The sequence below is a fragment of the Babylonia areolata genome, chromosome 20, assembly GCF_041734735.1.
Source record: "Babylonia areolata isolate BAREFJ2019XMU chromosome 20, ASM4173473v1, whole genome shotgun sequence".
Lineage (NCBI taxonomy): Eukaryota > Metazoa > Mollusca > Gastropoda > Neogastropoda > Buccinidae > Babylonia > Babylonia areolata.
In genome coordinates, this window is record NC_134895.1 from 30,045,339 (window position 1) to 30,069,075 (window position 23,737).

At 42.4% G+C, this 23,737-nt stretch overlaps 1 protein-coding gene across 4 annotated transcripts in view; it reads left to right on the plus strand.

Annotated features, from left to right (window-relative positions):
• The window catches only part of LOC143295389 (phospholipid-transporting ATPase ABCA1-like), a 177,073-nt gene that overhangs the window by 83,109 nt on the left and 70,227 nt on the right, over nucleotides 1-23,737 (plus strand). For 3 of the 4 annotated variants that reach the window (XR_013057013.1, XM_076607059.1, XM_076607060.1), the window contains exons 28-31: nucleotides 3,313-3,391; nucleotides 9,386-9,502; nucleotides 16,998-17,039; nucleotides 22,358-22,521. Coding sequence is in view for 3 of the 4 variants with exons in the window: in XM_076607059.1 (XP_076463174.1) it covers nucleotides 3,313-3,391; nucleotides 9,386-9,502; nucleotides 16,998-17,039; nucleotides 22,358-22,521 (402 nt within the window). In the remaining variant the exon portion in view is untranslated. The remainder of the gene's footprint in view (nucleotides 1-3,312; nucleotides 3,392-9,385; nucleotides 9,503-16,997; nucleotides 17,040-22,357; nucleotides 22,522-23,737) is intronic. The other variant, XM_076607061.1, reaches the window with a different exon arrangement.

A 23,737-nucleotide genomic window follows, 5' to 3' on the forward strand; every position in this document is an offset into this window, starting at 1 on the left:
TCCCTTCTTATTGTAAAACCAAATTTTGCTGTCTAAATGTTTATATCTGCTTATCAGAACTACACTTAACATTTGGCTGTAATTCCATATTGCATTCAGAATGCCTTCATAAACAAGAAAATTGGTTCTTAAGCCTGGAAAGCTGAGGAACCATTCACCATGTGTCATAAAATTACCATTGTCATTTCCCAACTACTTAACAAAAAAGATATTGTGATCACATAATTCTTGTACATAAATTACCCTTCTGTCTCTTAGTGTATTTATATTGAAATGAATGCATTCTGCCACAAATTCATGTACAGAAACTGGACAACAGTTCATTGACAGTTTATTGCAATGCTTCATTTCATCCTTCCAAAATGGGTTATCAGTATTTTGTATGACAACATTTGCAGATTTTGCACCAAAAGATTCAATATTGGACAGCATTGGACACATATTAATATTAAGGGTCTACCAACTAGATTCAGACATGTCTTTTCAACCAACTTCATGGAAGGAAGAAAGGCTGTAACATTTATCAAACATAGACCACCATCACTGTACTGTTTGTACACAGTAGACTTTCTAAGTTTGCCATTCCATGAGAACAATTCTTTTTGTAAAGCAGTTGTAAATTGCTCAGGGGGATCAAGTAGATTAATTAAAAGATGCACAATTATTGATGATACTAAGGCCTTAATTACTGTTATTTTTCTGAAAGGAGTCATCTGTTGGTTATTCCATGAAGCAAGAATTCTTTTCATTGCAAAAAAGTTTATCTTCCTTATTGGTTTTGACAATACAGCCAGTATCACTATAATCCTTTATTCCCAAAACTTTAAATGTACCATGGTCCTAGACAATTTTTTTATTTCTCATGTATTGAACACCACAATTCTTTCTACTTTCAATCCATGTTACCATACCATCATTAACTTTTATTAGCATTTTTTCATTTATTAGAAAATAATCAAGACTTGCTTGTTTTACTGAGTTAAATTTACACCATGAATATGTTCTTTTATCTGGATATATTTCTATAAAGACATCAAAAACATTACACTTTGCCTTGATATCACAGATCTTTTCTTGTGTCCTTGGACAAATTTCTTTACTAGAATAGTTTCATACATCTAATTTCATACTTAAAGTACAATTCCAGTCTCCAGTAATTATCACATGTTCATTACCAATATGTTCTATGTGCTTACAATTTTTTTGAAAAAAGCCTGGTCTGTCAGCACCACTGGATCCATGCAAGTTCACCAAGGTCATCTTCTTTTGAAAATTCAGTATTCATCAGAATACAGCAATCATGCTGATCTCTGACAACATGAAAATTTTATATTCAAAAGTATGGCCACACCATTTTTGTTCGATTCAGAGCCACTTAGCCAAACGTTTTGACCCCAACTAGCACGAATAAAATTTTCTGTCTGTATCGGTTAGGTATGTCTTCTGCAGACAGAAGATATTAACATCTTTCTTGTGCAGAAAATCAAAAACATTTTTTCTTTTACTTGAATTGTTTAAACCAGTGTAGTTGAAGGAACAAAATTTAGAAGAGTTACTGGTTGCCATAATCATAACAAAATAAGTTATTATTTAGTTGAGAATTATTCTGGAGAGAGAGAGGGAGAGAATTCAGACTTTTGCTGTGGCACATTAGGAATAGAAGATATACCGTAAAGTTCGGTCTATTGAGCACACTGGTATATAAGCCGCACCCACCAAATGTTGGAAAAAATTGAACTTTATACATACATAAGCCGCACCGGTTTATAAGCCGCACTTACTTCTGGTACCGGAACACATACTGATACTACAGAAAAGCTGTCGATACTGTAGGTTATGAAATAAACAAAAGCAGGAACAACACAAAGAAAAGCAAGCAAAAATACTGCTAGTGCCACAAAAAAATAATAAATAAACACAACGAAAATAAGATCCATAATTTAGGGATAGTCACATTTATTCAACATCATCCTGCTCACTGAATCCACAAAAATCTTCGTCTTCAGTGTCCGAGTTGAAGAGAACCAGCACAGCTTCCTCGCCATCTTGTCACTGACTTCAGCCTCGCTTTCACTTCATGAACATGAAGGTGGAGGTCGCTGCTGGTTCGTCGCTTGCACTGTCATCTGCTAGGTTGATCGCCTTCAATTTGAAGGCTGCATCATAGGCATAACATCGCGTTTTCAGCATGATGAGGGTGTACGCTTGAGCAGAGTAGAACTGAATGCTGATCTGAAGGCTTTAATGTGTGTGGATTTGATTTATAAAACGTGAACAGTTAGCACACTATCCTGAAGCTCATCCAAAAATTCATGGACAGAAATCATGATTTTGGTGAGTTGAAGGGCAGCTAAGAATAGACGAGAATGTGACACTCCTGGGATCATTAAAATCCGCAAATAAGCCGCATCATTGTATAAGCCACAGAGGTTGAAGCTGGGGTAAAAAGTTGCGGCTTATAGACTGAACTTTACGGTAATCAAATGAAAAGCAAAAATGAAAATCCTGTATAAGAATGTCTGGTGCAATCTCATTAAATGGACTTATCTGAGGTCACAGACCTGCTGGATCAGTTCTCAACAATGTGTGTTGGGGACTGAGGCTTCACATTATGCAGAAAGAATGAAACCTACTAAGTATCACACTCCTGTTCAGGAGTCTTTGGTTTATCAGAGTGACGGCACCTGGGCAAAAGTTTTGCAACTACTGTGACTTACATTTTGCCTGGTGCAGAAGTGCCAGTTGTTGCCTGTTCTTCATAGCAATTTTTGCTAGCTCTCTTCTCTATTGGCCATCATCACTGTTTGCCATTATGGTTAAGGACAATAGTACCAAAGTTCTGTTCTATGAGGACCTGGATTGAAACAGTTCCGTCTGGTGTCAGTGCACTTGACAAGTATGTTTGTGATGGGCATTCCTACAAGTTAAACACTGTGTCTGCTTCAGTTATCGTCATTGCTTCCCGCATTATGTGCACAACACCTGCACCAAGCAGAGTTCATAGAGCTGTACTTAAATGTAACAGATAGCTTCCCATGCTGCTGCTTGTATCCTGACAGGGCACATGTAAACACACTCACATGCAAGCATCTGTCACATAAATGTTTGCACAGATACAAGGATGAAGTTACGGACTTGAACTCTCACACTCTTGTATATGCTCGCAAGACTGAGATATGTTTAGATGCTTGCTTAAACACACACACACACACACACATGCACACACATGCACACTCACACCCACGGACACATGTATTGAATGATTTCCTGAACACCCTCCACAGAATCCAGATAACTATGATCTTATCACAGGTGTTTCTGAAAGTCACAGAAGACAGTGACCTTGGTGATGATGAAGTGAAGCGCACGAAACTGGAAACCCTTTCTGAAAGTAAGGCACACAAGTTGGGGAATCTGGACTTTGGATATATATTGGGTTTGCTGTAAATAGCTCACTCTCTGTCTCTCACTCTTTGTCTCTCTCTCTCTCTTTCTCTTTGTCTCTGTCTCTACCTGACTTTCTCCTTAATTGTTTTTCTATTTTCTATTTAATATTATTTCTATTTAATGATGATGATGATGTAAATTGTTATTTGTTATTTGGAGCTTGAAATAAAAGATTGTATGATTAAAAAAAAGTAATGTGATGATAATGACAATATTCCATAGGTGTCCACAGGCCTCTGTTGGTTGGTGTTGACCATGGATAAATCCTAAATCATGTTTGCCCTGCTGGTACAGCGCCATCTAATGCATGAATGACAGTTTCTGTCACACAAGTCACATAGGTGCAAGGTTCTCCCAGTGATCTCTGTCAATTTCAAGGATCTTCAAATCCCTCTTGCAGATGTCTTTGAAGTGCAGCTTTGGCCGGCCAGCGTCTCTCTTGCTTGATGTCAGTTCTCTGTAGAGAAGGTCTTTGGAGTTTCGGCCCTCCTCCATACGGTGAACGTGGCCCAGCCAGTGAAGCCTGCACTGCCTGAGCAGAATGAACATGGTTGGGACGCCAGCAAGAGACTGCATTTCAGTGTTGGGCACTTTGTTATTCCACAATATGCCTAGGATGTGGTGGATATACCTCAGGTGGAAGGCATTCAGTCTTTTCTCCAGCTTGGCATTGGTTAACCAAGTCTCACTCCCAGAGCAGTGTGCTGACAATGCAGGCATTGTACACTGACATCTTGTTCATGACAGAGAGTTTGAAGTTTTCCCACACTGAAGTGCTGAGGTGGTCGACTTAGTTACTGCCTTTCCAGTCCTCTTGTCTACCTCTTTGTCCAAGGAGAGGTTGCAACTGATGATGGACTCGAGGTATGTGAACTAGTTCACAACCTCCAGCATGTAGTCATCGATGGTGATTGGTGGCACTTCTACACCTTTAACCAAAACTTCTGTCTTCTTTAGGCTGATAGTCAGTCCAAAGTCCTTGCATGCCTGGGAGAAGCGGTCTATCAGGGTCTGGAGTTCCTGCTGTGTATGAGTTGTGACTGCGGCATCATCTGCAAACAGCATGCCTCTGATCAGGGCCTCCCATACTTTTGTTTTGGCTTTGAGGTGGGCAAGGTTGAGTATTCTGCCATCTGATCTTGTTTGAAGGTAGATTCCCTCTGTTGCAGTGCCAAAAGCATGCTTCAAGACCACAGCAAAGAATATTCCGAACAGCATAAGGGCGAGTATGCAACCTGCATATGTCGAATGGTTCAAATATACTGCCATCGTACAGCACTGTCCCCTTCATGTTGGCATGGAAGGATTTGATAAGGCTCTGAAGTTTTGGTGGACAGCTTATCTTTGGTAGGATCTTGAAAAGCCTTCTCTGCTTACCAAATTGAATGCCTTGGCAAGGTCGATGAAGGTTTCGAAGACCATGTCTATTGTAGATTTGTTGGCATGAAAACCACACTGTGACTCAGGGTATACACGTTCAGTGAGTTGCTGTAAACAAACTGGGACGACTTTGCTGACTATGCTGAGGAGTGAAATGCCTCTGTAGTTATTTCAATCATTTTTCTCGCCCTTGTTTTTATAGGTGATGATCTTGGAATCCCTCATGTCCTGTTGTACGTCCTTTTAACAATCTTCAACTCCAGCTGGAAGATAGGATCAGCCCCACAGTGTTGGAGGGAAGCAGACATGACCCCCATTCACAAAAAGGGAAAGGACAAGTCGAAGGCTGACAGCTACAGACCCATCAGCCTTACAAGCTGCTTAGGAAAGCTGATGGAGAGACTTGTCAACACTAGGCTTGTCTGGCACCTTGAGGAGTATCAGCTGCTGAGCCCTGAACAGGCAGGCTTCCACCAACACAGATCAACAGAAGACCAGATCACATTCATCGCTCAAAGCAGGGTGTGTTCCAAGAAAAGAAGAACACCCTTGCTGTCTGGATTGACATGGAGAAGGCATTCAACAAAGTCTGGAAGGACGGACTCAGGCTCAAACTACGGCGATGTGGTGTGTCTGGGAGGATGTACACCTAGATCAGCCAGTACCTACACAACCACCAAGCCCGAGTCAAGATTCAGGGCCAGAAGAGCAAGAAGAAGGTGCTGAGACAGGGAGTACCACAAGGAGGAGTCCTTTCGCCAACGCTGTTCCTCATCTTCATAGATGACATCGTCAGAGAACTGCCAAGAGGGGTCAGAGGAGCGATCTACGCAGATGACCTGGTACTCTGGTGCTCTGGAGAGTACACCACTACAGCACAGGTACGCTCCAGACTGCGCTCAACAAGATCAGCAACTGGACCAAGGAATGGCTTGTCTCTGTCAACTCAAGCAAAACAACCTACACAGTTTTCAGCCTATCCAGCAAGAAACAAGAGGCAAAACTGACACTGAATAACAAAAGGCTTGCAGAGGAACCCACCCCTACCTACCTGGGAGTGACCTTTGACCACAGGCTCTCTTGGAAACAGCAGATCACCAGATGCTGTAGCAGGGCCAAGCTGAGACTGGCGATCATGAAGGAACTTGCAGGGACGGACTGGGGGGCTGATTAACATATTATAAAGAGACTCTATACAGGGAGAGTCCGACCTGTAGTTGAGTACGGGACATCAGCATGGGCATCAGCTGCAAACTCTAACCTCGACCATCTCAACAAAATACAGAACCAAGCTCAGCGTGTCATAACTGGTACCATGAGATCCACCCCAATCCTGAAGATGGAGGAGACCACTGGGCTACAGTCATTGGAGGACAGAAGGGACACAAAGATCCTCATCCAGGCAGCAAAATTCAAACGCCTTGAAAACCATCCAATGAACAACAGAATGAGCAGACCCACCAAGAGCTGGCTGAAAAGAGGCAGCTTCATCCACCAGTCAAGACGTCTTGAAAGACAAACCCCAGTCTTGATGGAACACGAAGCAGAGCCTATCCCGGCAAATGTCACCCACCTGTCTTGGAAGAGGCAGGTGTTCCCAACAGTTGTCACCAGAATTCCTGGAGTGAAGAAGAGAGAAACACAGTCAGACACCCAAAGGAAGGCCCTGGCCATGGAGTACATCTGCAACCAGTACCCCCAGGAAGACTGGACCCATGTCTTTACGGATGGCTCCGCCACAGAAGCAACGAGGGATGGTGGAGCTGGAATCTTCCTCCAATACAAAAACAGAGATGAAGAAATTGCAATCCCAACACAAAAATACTCCACCAACTTCCGAGCTGAGCAAGAAGCCCTCTGTGAGGCAGCCACAACAGTCTCGCAGAACTCCACAAGAACAACAGGGCAGGTGGTGGTGTTCTCAGACGCTCTCTCCTTGCTCCAAGCCCTCAAGAACTCCTGCTGCAAAGAGCAGAACCATCTCACTTCAGCCCTTGTTGCCCTGAGTTCCAGAGTGGAGAAAGTGGTGATGCAATGGGTACCAGCACACTGTGGCATCAGAGGCAACGAAAAAGCGGACATTCTGGCAAAAGACCGTGCACAGAAGGAGAAGGCCAACAAACTGGTGTCATACAATGAAATCAAGACAATCATCAAGGCACAGCAAGGAATAAAGTGGTGCCTCCAGCACCCCAAATATAACCCAGAAGACAGATACCATTTGCTGGAACGACGGGAACATGTCAAGATCTTCCACCTGAGGACTGGACACAACCGCCTGCTCCACCAAGAAGAAGAAGTCCTGTTGTACCATGCCTTCCTTCCAACATTGACTAAGGACTTGATGCACAGAAACAGTGGGGCAGTCTTGCAGTGCTTGAGTTACTTGGGAAGGATCTGATGGGGGCTGCCTTGTTCTGGACTGGTCTGAGTGCTTTTTAATACCATCATATATTCTTCTGATGTTCCCTGTTAGACAGCTGTTTGGTTGTCTTCACTCAGTTGAGTCCAGTACTCACTGGCGCAATGTTGAACTGTCTGTTTGACTTTGTCCATTGCGGCTTTGAGAATCTGGATATTCCGCTCATTGAGAGTCTTGTACTTGGCAAGAACAGCATGCTTCACTTCTGTGATGGGAGTAATCTCTGTTGATATGGCTTTTAACCAGTCGTGTGACTTTGAAGTCTTCTTTCCAAAGGAAGCCAAGGCTGTACAATATATGCTGTCTTGCAGTTCTTCCCACTTTTCATTGCAGACTCACCAGGTTGTAAGGCATTAAGTTCCTTCTCGAAAGTGACAGCAAACTGCTCCACAAGTTCTGGTTGAGATGTTCTGCCGGTGTCAATGCGTGCCTTTCCTGGCTGTCATGTGCAGTGGAATTTCTTCAGCTGCATTCTGAATTTGCAACACATCAGTGAATGGTCTGAGTCACAGTCTGCGCTCTAGCTGGTGCGGGTAAGTAACAAATTCTTGAGTGAGGCATGCCCGGTCAGGATCGGGTCCAGCTGGTGCCAATGCTTTGAGGGAGGATGTTGCCAGGAAACCTTGTGTTAGTGCTTGGTCTGGTGTTGAAGTCATCCAAAAGGACTAATTGTTCAGTGCTGGGAATGTTTCTGATGGTGGCTGTGAGATTTTCATGGAACTCGTCCTTTTACAGAAAGCAGAAAGCATTGGAGCATACACACTGACAAGAGTGATGGGGCCAGTGGTGGTTTTGAGATGGAGAGTGAGGAGGCATGCTGAGCCACTGTTGCCTGGTTCTGCCATCTTGAACAAGGTGTTCCTCACTGCGAAGCCTTCTCCATGCTCCACAGATTCATCTAAGCCCTTCCCATGCTAGTAGAATGTGCAGTCCTCTTTCAGTGTGCCTGAACAGCCAGACTTCTTTTCTCAATTGTCACTATATCTATGTTCAGTCTTTTCAGCTCATTGTTAATGATGGTTGTCTTCCTGGCATTGTTGATGTTTATGAAATTTTCTGAGAGGCCAGACAACATGGTTTGAACTTTCCAACATCCCAGTTTAAGAGCTGGTCTCTTTTGTTGTCTTTTCTTGCCTGATGCAAAGTTTCAGCCTGCCCTTTGGATTTTGTCCTAGTCCCCATTCATCCAGTGAGGACAGCAGGCTGTGGTGGGACAGCACCTTACTGGCTTGGGGCTGCCCAGCTTGAGGTAGGCGATAGATGTCCAAGAATCCCACCCTCTGTCCCACTGTTTGGGGCAACCTCTGGCTTTACGCCTGTTGAGTATGCCTTAAAACCAGTGACTGTAGCTCCTGGTGTTGTGTCAATGCCGTAGATGAAGCTGGAATTTCCTCTCAAGTGTGTTGTTTGTACTCTACCTCTCCAGTATAGGGCGTATGGCAGGATTTAAGCCTTGGCAGGATTATATGGAGGACAGGTTGTTTGCCTATGCAGCATGTCCCCTCTCTCCATGTTGCTAATGTTTCCAAAGGAACAGCAGAGCTGTTACAGTTTGGCATCAGTGCCATTGCAGGAGCCACCAGAATGGGGTTGAAGATAGCGTTGAACTGCCTTAGGATTTTTCTTCAGGGTTTACTCCCCTTGCCTTCTCTGTGGCCAGGAATGCTGCAAGGCAGCAGAGGTTTGGGATCAAGGGTTTCCTTCCCCAAGATTGACTGCCTTCCCAGGCTGACAAGCCCCATCTACCCAAATCAATGATGATAATAGTTATAATCATCATAATGATAATAATGATAAAGTGCATTTGTATAGCACCATTTTTCTCTTAGAGCTCAGGGTGCTTTACATTAAAGACAAATGTACAAATTACATGAACCACTCATGGCCACTCTTTCTCTCTCTTCTACCCCCATTCCCCCTCTCTGCTTTCCTCCACCTCATAACTGAAATGATTGATTTTATTTCCTGTCCTTTCATAGAATTTTGGTGGGTTGATCATCATGTGTATATGAACCCAACTGTGCACACACTCATATACACTTATGCACAGATATATGCACCCACAAATCAATTCACACAAAAGTGTGCACACACACATTAACAAAACTTTCTGAATAACATCACATACATTTGCAGATGGTCGCTACCCTCGTGCTGTGTCACGTCTGAGTTTTCGGGAAAAAAATCGTCGTGGTCTGCGGGATATTGATCACAGTGACACAGACAACTTGTTGGCTGATCAAGATGACAATGGTACATGTCTTGTTTTGTAAAATTTAATGTGTGTGTGTGTGTGTGTGTGTGTGTGTGAGTGTGCATACATGGATAAATGTGTATGCATGTGCATATGTGTGTGTGTGCATGAATGTGTGTGTGCCACTACTATGCACCTTACTGATGACAGTAGTTGTGATGAAGGAGCCAGGCTTGGTTGATCGACAGACAGCCTCCTTCCCCTTCTCACATGTAGTCAGTATTACTTTTGTTTCATTTGAAATGTTTGAGGTTTTCATGACAATGAAATTAGGTTTTAATTACACATACTATATGGTGACCCACTGGTGTAGACTCTGGCAGGGGTCTGATTCCCAGTCCTGTGCAAACTATCACACCACTGAAGGAGAGAAAATGAAAGTAGATGTGGCTAGTTACCTCTCCTCTGTGTGCCTGTAAAGCGTCTTCTTCGCTCGTTTGGGTCTTCGGGCTGAGATTAAGCCTAGATCGTTCTTGATAGGCTCTTGAAAGGACACGCAGGCCCGGCTCTTTTGGCTACTAAGGTAAGAATGACTTTATTATCTCATTGAGAGAAATTACATTAGGCGTGGCAAAACAAACATAGACAATCACTAAACACAAAAACATCAGCATGACCTAATCAAAAAGAATCAATAACACATAACACATTATTATAAAAACAATTGCATATAATCACTTAATTAAAAAGTATGGAAACACCATTGCTCCTCCTCTTCCACCTCTTCTCCACTATCCCCCACACAGCCTCCATCGTCACTGACCATCACTCCCCCAAACCAGGTCAGTGCATTATCTTTTCATCCTTCGTCAGACAAATTTTCCGTGGTTGTTGCCTTGGAATGAACTAACCATGCTATTAACCATACTTGACCCTGCCAGTTGGCAGGGCCTGAACGGTCTTGTTCTGTCTCTGTCACACAATACTCAAATGGATGCGAGGCTTCTCTGACAAATTATACATTTAGCAATGGGGGATGCACAACACACGGCAAGCCGATGGACTTGCAGCCCCCGCAGCCCCAAGCTGTACCAAGTGACATAACTATTACCTCTTTTGGGTGGCCCAGCACTACATGGCTTTATATGCACTTGGGAGTTTACAACTATGGACGCCCTCCCGCACCATGTCCCTGCCGATTCGGGTAGGTGCCACACAAATGCAGATACGCTCATTTACCACCCTCCACTTCGCTGAAGATCAGCACTAAGGGACTCAGCTCTGCTTTTCGAACCCACGGCGGTAGGCGCAATGCTTATCTCCCTTGGACCTTCTCAGTAAGGCACTCTAGGACCTTGCAGCTGACAGCTGAGGGTTCATTCTTTCTCTCTTTTTCGGTGGGCCTTCCTTGTCCTGCTTCTCAGACATGCACCACTCAACATTCTTGGTGCCACACACCCCTCCAGACATATTGTCCTACTCTCCTCTGCAGGGAACCAACCCACCTGTAATTCATATTGATATGAAGACAGTCTTTTATAACATTAATACTGAAATAGAAAAAGAAAAGAAAAAAGAATACAGAAAGAAAGAAAAGTATATGTTCATGTTATATAACGCAACACGTAAAAACCCGACTTAAGTCGGAATTTATCATTTCTAACATTTCTGTATTTTCAGAAAGTTTAAAGATCACATATTGACATACAAAAAGCAGAATTATTGATATACAGAAAACAGAATTTATCTAGTTTTTTATCTATATTTTTTTCAATGTTGGTGTGCTCAAAAAGAACAAATGGAGAAATCAGATCTTTAAAAAAATACACACATGTAATTGCTTGTAACTTTAGAACAAGAATTATCCAGAGCATGTATTGGTTTTAAAAGATTTAGAATCAAGTATACTATGAATTTCTATTTGAAAAGAAGCACTGGAAATTTCATATTTTCTTTCTGAACTCAAACGAAGTCAAGAATGGCGAGTGGAGGTGTGACGTCATGTCACGAGAGAATAGTCAACAGCAACAGTGAATGTTCAAATGAGAGATAAAGGCTGCAGTTGTATTTGAACATAAAATATATCCTATAATGCTGATGAATCTTTTGAACTTTGGCTTTAGATCCCAGATCAAAATAACTGCAGTCATTAAGTGAATTGCCATATCATTGGCTGACATAATTTCAGAAAAGGCTGGAATGAAATGCGCTGAACATTGCAACTTAAGTGACAAATGTGTGCAGCAGTACCAACAGGCATGCACCTGAACACATTAAAAAATACTGCAATTTCAGGCAGTTTTACGCTAAAATACTTACCTATAGCAAAGATAAGACTTCAAAGATGCAAAATTTGTAAAAATCTCGCTTTCATTATTTTGACTCTTGTGACATATTTTTGCGCATTGCTAAGAATAACTGGTTGCAACTTTATATGGGTTTTCGTGTGCTGCTTAACCCTTTTGCTGCCAGGAAAATAAGATTTAAGTGATATCTATTTGCCAGGGTTTTTTTCACAAAAATCGGGTATAAATTTTCAAAAAATTCTGTGCTCTTTGTTATTGGAGAAAGACCCATAAAAGTATATATTTTCTGAAAGGGAAATGAATAAAGAATACAAAACACATGATGTTTTCCCATTTTATGCATTTTAAGTGACATGCTGTTGTTTTGAAATCAGTGTTTTGTTTTTTGTCACATTTTCAACTTGTTCATTACAAACATTAGTCTGGTAATTTGCACAAAAATATCATTTTCTGGACAAATGGATATCTGCACACACAAAATCATATTAGAACAACCACAATATAAAAAAAACTGAAAAAGAAATAGATGCATTGTGACTTCTGCAAGTGATAATATGGATGTGAGGCCACGCCCCCTCAGTCTCCACCCCCCTCCTCTTCACCCCTCTCACACCGTCACTTCATCAGACCGCGTTGGCTGAGTGCCAAGAAAATAGCTCATAGGGTGCCCTGCTAAAAATTAGGTGACCTGTCGTCTGCTAGAGTTGAACAGCCTGCATCTCTCACTGATAGTTGTATCTTGGCCACTCTCTTGATTGCTCCCTTTATTTTCTATCAAATCGTCCTATAAATGTTCACCACTGTCTTCTCCTTCGAATTTATGCTCCAATTCTTTCTGAGCATCAGCTAAAGAAAGTAATTTTGGCTGATTTAGTTCGTCACAATCGCATGCCTTGAATACGAAGTCAGTCCGACATTTTGTTGAGCAAGCGAGGAGAGGAGCCAGGCAAAGACTGCGGCCAGTAACCCAACCAAAACGTTCAAATAAAGGACTGCCTTATGACGCAGATGGTGTTTCTAGCTATGAATAGAATCCAGAAAGATTCCCCAAGCTAAAGCTACCAGCATTTTTGTCAACGAACTGAATGCAAAGCAGGGAAAAGTCAGAATATTTCAATGACGAGTTATCTCGTCATTGTGGCAGCGAAGCATACATGCTTGCCATGACGAGTTATCTCGTCATGCAGGCAGCCTAGGGGTTAACATATACATACACAAACATACATGTGTTGGCCTATAATTGTGCAGCCATGTGCCTGTGTGCATATCTATAGATATGTGTGAATACATACATACATGCTATTATGTTTGCTTTCCAAATCACTGTTCTATCTGGTGTACATATATCTGTGCATATATGTACACACTGATGTGCCCTTGTCCACAGACATTGCTTATTCCCTTTTTGGAACACTGCCTTACCCTCTTTCTACATCCCTCTGTTTTCATGCTGAGCACAACATGCATCTTCATACCTAACACTGTCTATATGTGTGTCTACCCACATACACAAGGTGCACACATGTGTATATGTATGTTTGTATATAGATAGACACAGCTATATTTTCCTAAACCTTTGCTGTGGTTTCAGGATTGAATGCTTCTTTGTGAACACATATGTACCCATAGTCATAAATACATTTCTTGTTTTGGAGGTCTGCCTATTGCATAGACACAAATTCTGTGCAAGATGGAACATAAGTTCCCTACCACACCTGCCTCTCAGCAGCAGCAGTAGTGGGCCCTAGGGGGCCCAGACACAGTCTCTCCTCACGTACATGACTAAGTATTGCCTCACTGTGCATTGAGAAAGGAGGCAGGAAAGGTTATGTGTGCCACTGAGGACACAAACCTTTTGCTCTTCTCACCACAGCCCAGGAAAACAAATATCACTTGAAAGGCATCCATACTTTCCTCCTTTGCCTCTGTGGATTCCGGAAAGAGCGCGGAACCACCGACATGGTGTTTGCTGCAAGGCAGCTGCAAGAGAAATGTCAGGAGCAAAATGCTGATCTGTTCTCCACCTATGTCGACCTCACTAAGGCCTTCGACACCATGAGTAGAGAGGGACTGTGGAAGATCATGGCCAAGTGCGGATGCCCTCGGAAATTTATTTCCTTGGTCAGCCAATTCCATGAAGGCATGCAGGCTCGAGTCCAGGACAAAGGCGAAACATCTGCTCCTTTTGCTGTCACAAATGGTGTCAAGCAAGGCTGCGTCCTGGCTCCAACGCTGTTCAGCCTCATGTTCTCTGCAGTGCTTACTGATGCCTTCAGAGATGGCGATGTTGGAATCGGCCTAAAGTACCGAACAGATGGCAAGTTGTTTAACCTCAGAAGGCTTCAAGCAAAAACAAGGTCATGACAGACATCATCAGAGACTTTTTGTTTGCTGATGATTGTGCCCTCAACGCTGGATCTGAAGCTGACATGCAGCTCAGCGTCGACAAGTTTGCCACTGCCAGCAGGAACTTCGGCCTTACCATCAGCACGAGGAAAACTGAAGTTCTCCATCAGCAAGCCCCAGGGAAACCCTACGTTGAGCCCAACATCACAGTCAATGGTCAGAGACTCAGTGCGGTGGAGCGGTTCACATACCTTGGCAGCACACTGTCACGAAATGCGACCATCGACGATGAAGTGAACGTCAGGATTGCAAGAGCAAGCGCAACTTTTGGTAGACTCAGTGCAAATGTCTGGAACAGAAGAGGCATTAGTCTTGAGACCAAGTTAAAGGTCTACAGAGCAGTAGTTCTCCCCACACTACTGTACGCCTGCGAAACTTGGACAGTGTACCAACGACATGCCAAGAAGCTGAACCACTTCCACACAACATGCCTCAGGAAGCAACTGAACATCAAGTGGCAAGACAGGACCCCAGACACAGAGGTGCTCGCAAAAGCCACCCTTCCCAGCATCTTCACCATCCTGATGCAGTCCCAGCTTCGCTGGGCTGGACATGTGGCGCGCATGCCAGACCATCGGCTGCCCAAAAGGCTCTTCTATGGTGAGCTGCAACAAGGGAAGAGATCACACGGAGGTCAGAAGAAGCGCTTCAGAGATACTCTGAAAGTCTCTCTGAAAGCGTTTGATATCAACCCTGACTCCTGGGAGGAATCTGCAGTGGACCGTGACAAATGGCGCGCTACTGTGCACAAAGGCGCCAAGTTGTGCGAGGCCAACAGGACTGCTGCAGCTGTTCAGAAGAGGCAGGCCAGAAAGTCACGGGCAAACAAGCTCCCTGACAATGGTATGCCTGTCTTTGTCTGCCCCAACTGTCAGCGAACATTTCGTGCGCAGATTGGACTATTCAGCCATCTGCGCATTCACAGATAGATTCATGAGCATCCTCCCCCCCACCCCACCACCACCCTCCCCCCATCCCCCAGCTGGATGACAACGATGGTCATCATCGATATGGATGGACACACCACCACCACCGCCTCATCCAAGCCTTGAGCTTGTACCTTTCCGGTTGCAGCAGCAGCACCATATGGGGCCTACATCTTAGCTACCCCCCAAAACAAGGGAAGTCAGTCATCACATCCAAAATTTTTATCAGGTTCCTATGGGCAAGGGGGTGGGTGGGGGCCTATGCTTTGCACTGGGCAAACTTCTGGCTCAGTTCAACCCACTCACAACCCCTCCACTCCCCAGCAATAGCAGCAGGCCCCGAGGGGACAACATTTTGTTGCCATGTACACCTTCCACTCACAACAGAGGAAGGAAGACCCTCCTCCAAGATAGAGAGGAAAGCCATGCAGACATTATATCTCACACAACACAGCAAACTCTATGTATGCCTTTTTAACACAGAGGGACACTGTAATGCCCTCTCTCGCTGACGCGATAGCTGCCACCTTCAGGTCCATTGGTTTGGCCCTGCACCCTACTTAAACATGAATGCAGCCTCATCTACAAACACTGAGGGTGGAAGAAAATGCATTCCTCAGCTGGTCTGCTCTGTCTTACCCTTTCAGCCTTGACATGTGACTGCCATGGCCACAGATGGCCATGCCCTCTCATGGACTCTCCAACAACTGCTGATCCCACAGAATCCTTCAAACTGAAGTATCTCTGTCCCATTTGACCCTCAGCTACTGAAGTGGGATCACCTAATCAGGCCACGCATCCATCATGGGAAATGCCCCCAACAAAGAAGTGTTACAACACACTGTCCTGATAATCATTGCATAAACATAACTTTCAAGCAGGATAAATCTGTCTCCTTCCCTGGGACTTTGTAGCCACAAATCAAACTTGAAAGACATCATAGCCAGAAAACTTGTATCCTCTGTCTTGGCCCCAGACGAAGAAGACAGAATGCTCTGCCACATCAGGGCCCTGTGTGTACACCTCAAGAGGTTGCAACCTTTCCAATCATCCAGATGACACCTGTTTATTACTTGGAACCTTGACCACTCTCATGACATTGCCAAGACATCCCCTTCTCATTGGATAGTCAATGTGATTACAAACACTTACGTACATGCAGAGTCACAACTGGATGCCTCTTCCACCAGAGCTCATGAAGTGGAGCCTGGTCCTCCTCGCTAGCCTTTGCACACTCCTGGTGGCTCCAAGGTCTCACGGGTGCTGCTAACTGGAAGAACCCAGCTACCTTTATCATAACGCCTCAAGGGGTATTGCCTCAGCAGAAATCATTTCCACATCCAGACAATAGATCAGTTGAGCACTCCACCTTGTCATGCCTTTCTGCACCAGTGGGTCACGGTATAATATGTGTAATTAAAAGGATTTCTAATTGCAGTCAGAAGAGGGTGCTCTACAGCACAGGAGAGATAATGTGTTGGGGGGGAGGTAACTAGCTAAATCGACTTTCGTTTTCTCCCCTTCAGTGGGGTACTAGTTTGCACATGACGGAATCAGGCCCCTGCTGTAGTCTGCACCAGTGGTTCATGGTAAGTATGTTAGATTAAACATATTTTTAGGAAAAATATTTCCATTCACACACACACACACACACACACACACACACACACACACGCTCATGCACACACACACACACGCTCTTCCACACACACACACACACACGCTCACACACACACACATACTTGAACATATCACATATACTCACACAGATAAAGAAAATAAGTCAACAAAATCATCAGATCATCACCAAAGCAATCAGACCATAAAAGAAATCAGACAACAGCAAATAAGTGATGACAAGATATCCGCATTCAGACTTAACAACATCTGTGTATAATCTGAACAAACGGAAACAGGTCAAGGAAAATCCGTCACTCCTCCTTCTGATCCTGCTGCAGGTAATGTTGGTGTTGTCTCCCATGCTGCTCCCTAGAACAGGTGTCTTTAAAGTGTCTTTTGTTGTTTTTATGAATCAGTTTGTAGTTTAACAGAGTGTTTATGCTCCCTCTGTCCATTTTTGACTCACTTGTGTAAACAAAGTGAGTCTATGTTTTAACCCGGTGTTCGGTTGTCTGTGTGTGTGTGTGTGTGTGTGTGTGTGTTTCCATGGTAAACTTTAACATTGCCATTTTCTCTGCGCATACTTTGTTAGTTGACACCAAATTTGGCATGAAAACAGGAAAAATTCGGTTCTTTCCAGTCATCTTGTTTAAAACAATATTGCACCTCTGGGATGGGCACAAAAAAATATAAAAAGAAGCCAAATTATATGCAAACTGAATATACTGTTATTTTATTTTATTTTTTTTATTCTCTAAACTTGGCACTTTGATCTGATATTCTGACACAACAACAAGAGCAGTCATTTTTATCATTTTTTGTTCGAACAGGAACTTCTTTTGCTAAGCATGGAAGTTATATTTATTTTGCAAACGTTTTGGTGCAGATAGTAAAAAAGGGAAATTAATCTGTATTTAATGCTAGGGGACTTAATTTGCTTTAAACTGATCTTTCTCATCTTAAACATTACATTTTGAAATTATACTCAATACATAAAAAGCCTGTGTGTTTTACTTTCAGTGTACAGGGCTTTCACTATGTTCATTCGCCCAAGTGGTCTTTTTCAGAAAATAGTAAAATCAATACTACGAGTGGACTTTATAGATCTATTGGCCGAGCCCTGAAGGTCATGGGCAAAAATCAATTGCGTACACATATTTATACATATTCAAAGCGCGTGTTCATATTCTTTGCGAACGTGAACAGTGCCATTTTGTTTCAAGTTGTTGACCTGCCTATTCAATCCTATATTCAATCGACAATACACGATGACATGTGATGGAAAGTTGGAGAAGGAGACCGTTAAATATTTATTCAGAGAAAGATTTGTAAACGCCTCATCACTTACTGGATTATGCCCCAAACTGCCATAAAAATATCCACAGAATCAGTCGGAATCCATGAGAGTTAATACCCTTGAATTGATGAAACGTAAAAATTTCCAGTCTTGACTTTGCTCAAAATGAAGTCCTTTTCACTTCATACGATGTTTAGAAGTACTTGTACTTGGCTCTACATGTTATTACTTTAACAAAATACTAAATTTTCATATCAGCTTTAAAACTATAAAACTAGAATGAACATAAAAGAGAAATTGAATCGACTGTGTCAACCGGGTGTAACTAAACTTGTACATCTATCTAGATCCAGAGAAAACCGCTAAATGTTGCAGTGTGATTGCGGCGATAGCCACGTCTCCTTTACCGCGGACTTAAAAAGAAATTTTAATTGCCCTTAAAGATTTTTTGAATGCCGAAGATACACCAGAATAATATGATTTAAACAGCATTCTCACTGCGAATACCACAATTGATTTATCGCCCTTTAAAAAAAATCATATTTAAATGTTATATTTTTGAACATCATTTAAGGAGCCACGATAGTGTAATGTGTAAGACAGTTTCTCCTAACCCGAACACGTTGGGTTCGAATCTGCCGTTAGGATTTTTTTTTTTTTTTAACCCAAGGCTTTATAATAACAAATACAGAACACATTTTAACGATTAGATTTTTTTTTTTAAAGTGTATCACAAGTGAGTCTTGAAGGCCTTGCCTCTCTTGTTTGTTGATATGTTGAAACAGTGTTTTCTGTCAATCTGTCATTGATTGGGATGGAAAAAGTCTGTCCATATTCATGTATGAAATTGCTTACTGGACGTTTCTGTTGGTTGCTCTCCTTTCATTCACCCCCTCCACATGAACACTGGTCTTGCACATTGTTTATATTGTAATGTTTATGCCATCATTTCTTTTCTCAATTGTTTGTGATCATGTGTGGCATCTGCAGTGAGTGTATGTCTCCTGGAATCAGAATGTTATTCTCCGTTGTTTTGAATATATATTCACAAGAGCAAATTGTTTGATGTAATTCAGTTCTGATCTGTGTTATATTCATGTGTGTTGTTGTGATCTGCATTATTATCATGCACTTTTGACGGCTGTCATCAGTTGTAGTTTTCAATGCTTACAGCAAACATACATATTGCTTAGGATGCCATTTTCGTGGCCATTGTGTGCACTACACTTCTTGTGCTGGCTGCATTGGATGTAAGGAGTATGATGCCTTTCAGCAACAGTTTTTACTGTTCATTTTTGGTTATGATAAAAGTTTATACTATTATGTGAGTTTCTTGTTGATAGGATCCTGTTTGTTTGATCATTATCGTTTTCATGTGTAAAAATATGTGAGATTTGCTGGCTTGGTTTTAATTTTGAAAGTTTGAAGAAAAGTCAGAAGTGTCTGCTGTGTCTTGTTATTTTTCAGTTTATTATTTCTTCGCATGAACTGCTAGCGTTGGTGTTTGTTCTGTGCATTGCTTTGTTGTTGTATGCCTTTCTGCTTAGGTTTGTTTGATAAAACTTGAATTTATTATCTATGTGTGTGTGTGTGTGATAAGTGTGTGTATATGTGTATAATATGTGGTGTGTGCATGTGTATTTAACTTACTTTTACAGTTATTTTTTTATTATTATTTGTTTATTATTAGTAGTATATCATGATTAAACTTACTTTTACAGTTATTTTTATTATTATTTGTTTATTGTCAGAAGTATATCATGATTATTTATTCAGTCATACTGAACTTCATATTGGAACAATAAACAACTGCTTATTAATTAATTTTTTTGCTTACATATGTAAACAATATGAGTGTACGTAATTATTCTGTGTTTGATGTCCTATACTGTACCATGTCAAATTGATGCAAAGTATGCCTGACAATTTGCTCTGTTGGCCAAATTTCATGGCTGATGCAGTACTAAGATGGTCCAGCCACATCTGTCATCTGCTCAGCCAATGAGCGCAATTCCCTGCCTTCAGCACTGAATATTTGGCCAACCCTTTACTTTGACAGGCTTGCCGTTCTGCATCTTTTATACACCTTTTTTTGGTCAGTCCTGATGTTCAATTTGATCTCACTGGTCTTTTAACTTTGAATCATTTGTTTTTATTTTGATTACCTTCTTTCTCTTTTGGGGCTTGACACATGGGTTTTACTTGATCCGGTTATTATGCTCCCATAATGGCTGACCCTTTCAATCTGGGTTGGTTTCACTTTGTGAATGTGACCAATGCTTGGAATCAGAATCTATGGCCTCAGCTCTTGTCAATGACGAAGATGAAGTGTCTTTTGGACAGATCATTGGGAAAAGTCTTGACCCAAAAATTGGTCAGGAATGGGACAGAGGGAAAGCAGTGTCCTGATCCCCTCCTCTTCCCAAGTCTAGCCAGGCAGAGGGTGCTATGGTGTGGATTGTGTTCCTATTGATTCCCTGCTGGGGAAGTGCAGGACATTTCCTTTCAAGGGGATGTAGTTGCCACTCTTTGCACCCAGGCTGGACTTGATGGTGGCACAGCTTTCTGTCCATCCCTTCCAAGTGGAGTCCTCTGCCCTGCTTTCCTCCATGGGGGAGAAAGCCCTGGCCTTGCTGGGGTCTTCTGTTCAGCCCATCAGGGGTCAGAGCACCCCCAGTATCCTCATGGGAGGGAAATTGATCATGTTGTCCTCACTGTCCACCCACTGGGACCTCTAGTTCAAGTGGGAGTGTGTGGCATGTGGTAGGTAAAGGCACACAATTCCACTATCTGGCCTCTCTTCCCCCAACATGTTTGGTTTATGTGAAGGTCAGGCATCTGCTCCTTAAAAAAAAAAAGAATAAAAAGTAGATGTGGTGCAGCATACATGGAGCAGCCCACACACTTGAAACCTCCTTGAAACTTGAAGTAAATCCCCCACAGTCCCAAGGTCATGGGATGGGGATGGGAACATGGCAGGGGACCTTCTCACTATCTGACTGATGTAAGAAGGCAAAGGAGGCCACTTAAGTTTATTCAGAGAATGATTTGTGCAAAGGTCTCATTACTTAGTGCATAGTGTCGAGGAACAGCAATCTAAATCAAGAGATCTACTTGCCTTTCAGTTGAGGGTTCTGGCTATTATACTTAACTTGGACTATGCATGCACATGTCAAGAGTTTTTCCATTTTTTGAATGAATTAGTGAGAGGCAGACTGTGGTGATAAAAGAAGAAATTTGCCTCTTTTTTATTTTATTTTTTTAATTATTTTTTTAAAGATGAACATGCCTTTTTACATATTCCAACGATGAGTGTCTATTTTTTTAATGTGTGTTTGTGCTCAAGATATAGTGCAAAGACAGCTTCAGACAGACCTTAGATTTTACAGTCAGTGACCTCAGTAGTGTGGACACCTCCAGGTGCTACGGGGTTGTACTTTGAAAACCCATGCGAGAATCCTACATTGTAACCATTTGACCACTGTACCTGTCAATCAATTTATCAAAGCTGGAAAATTGTGATGAAGGCTGGGACAGTTTGAATCATTTACAGATCTAAAACAATGGAATGCAAGTTGACGTGGGCTGCGTTATTAAGATAGAATTGCTCCATTGCCAGCCCACAAGTTTGAGTTCAACAAATGTTTTTCCTGATAGTGGGCAAAAACTGTAATTTAGATTGATTCTTGTTAGTACTGGTAACAACCTCCCTCACCTCACTCTGCCTGTGTTTTTTTTTTTTTTCATTGTTGTTTTTATATCGGCAGGAATAACACCTGAGCCATGAAGGGTTTGCCTCTTATTCAACTGGAAATCCATCCCAATACATTTTTCTTAAGAATGAATGTTTTAAATGTTTGCTTCAATCAAAGGAAATGATTTTAAGCGTAGATACCATACCTCCACAGTTTCAGAGGATGGTGTTCATTCTTGTGTAATTTAAAACACTCTAGTGTGTGTGGTTTTGTATGTGAATCTTGTATTTAAGCAAGAATGTAAACATTTACATATATGTGTAAAATGTTAAGAGGCTGCCTGTCATCTGAGGGCGGTAATATATTGTAACTGTATGAAATGTAATAAAAGTTGGACAATCAAGGTATGTGGTTCCACTAAACTTTACCTTGTCTCCATTAGTTTTCCTTTTGCTTGTAAAACATATGGATTTAATTTGTGACCAATGGCATGTATATTTTGGACCAAGAACAAGTGTGGTTAGACCATTAGAAATTGTAGTCTTTCAAAGTCTCTCAAGCTTTTACAACATCCTCTCTGATCCAAATCTCCAGCCTTCTTGTGCTTTCTTCAGGATGGTGGGAAATTGGGGCTTCCCAATTTCAAGTTTCTGTCTTTTTTTAGATTCTATGGATTGCAGTGAAGAGAGGCACATGGAAGACATGAACTTTGCTGGAGCAGGCCAAGTGCAGCTGACAGGGAAGCAGCTGGTCCTGAGTCAGGTTGTCTCCTTGCTCCTGAAGCGACTTCACCATGTCCGCCGCAGCAAGAAAGGTTTCATTAGTGAGGTGAGTTGAGGTGAGTCATGCATCAGTGAGGTAAGTTTTTACATCAGTTAGGTGAATTTTGAATCAGTGAGTTGAGTTCTGCATCAGTGAGGTTAGCTCTTCAGTGAGGTGAGTTCTTGCATCAGTGAGGTGAGTTCTCACATCAGTGATGTTAGTTCTTCAGTGAGGTGAGTTATTCATCAGTGAGGTGAGTTCTCACATCAGTGAGATGAGTTCTCACATCAGTGAGGTGAGTTCTCACATCAGTGAGATGAGTTCTCACATCAGTGAGGTGAGTTCTTACATCCAGGCATGTGAGAGATGTGCGGAAATGCTTGAATGCATGTTTACGTTTCATGGGGAAAAAAAGGAAAAAGAAAGGGGAAAAAAGTGTTTGTCAGATGGGGATGACTGCTGCAGAAAAGCCCCCGAGGCCATTCCTGAGGTCTGTGCAAATCTGGAGAGGTAATGGTGGAGGGGAAACTTTGGTATGCAGTCATAATAATAGTAATACATAGTTTTTCTGTGGCGCGATATCCAGCACCAGTGTTGCTCAAAGCACCTTACATCATCCAGTTGACTATAATATGCCGCTATCTCACAATAGGAAACATCCAGTGTGTTCATATGAATGAAAAAGCACACTTAAGAGATGAATCAGATTGTTAAAGCTATGAAGTAAATAAGGTTTAGATTAAAACAAAATGCATTTCATAGAACACACACACACACACACACACACACACACACACACGACACACACACACAACACACACAAAATGGCGGAGACTACCAGCAGCTGAACCTGACTGTGGCAAAAGTTGGTGTAAATCAACCAAAAAAAAAAGAGAACAAGAAGCTTCAGTGCCCGTGTGGCGACTACATCAACACGTGCTGTTGGCGGGCAACTGGAATCAAGTGGCAGTGGTTTGAAAACCCAAACTCAAGAAAGTAAACTGCCCGATTCGAGGTTACCTTCAACGACCGACCTCCCCATGGCAAAAGAGATCAAAGAGACACCTTTGATCCCGGCAGACCTCAACATAGCGTCTACTTTACTGGAATTGAGGCAGACGGTGACAGCTCTCTGCAACCGTATTTCTTCCCTAGAAAAGACTGTGGATGCTCAAAACGATTTGCTAGGACGATTGACGAAGACAACTGTTTCTATGGTTTCCAGTGAAACACAAACGGAATCCAGCCCCAAGACAAAAATCACCTTCGCTGAAGCAGCAAA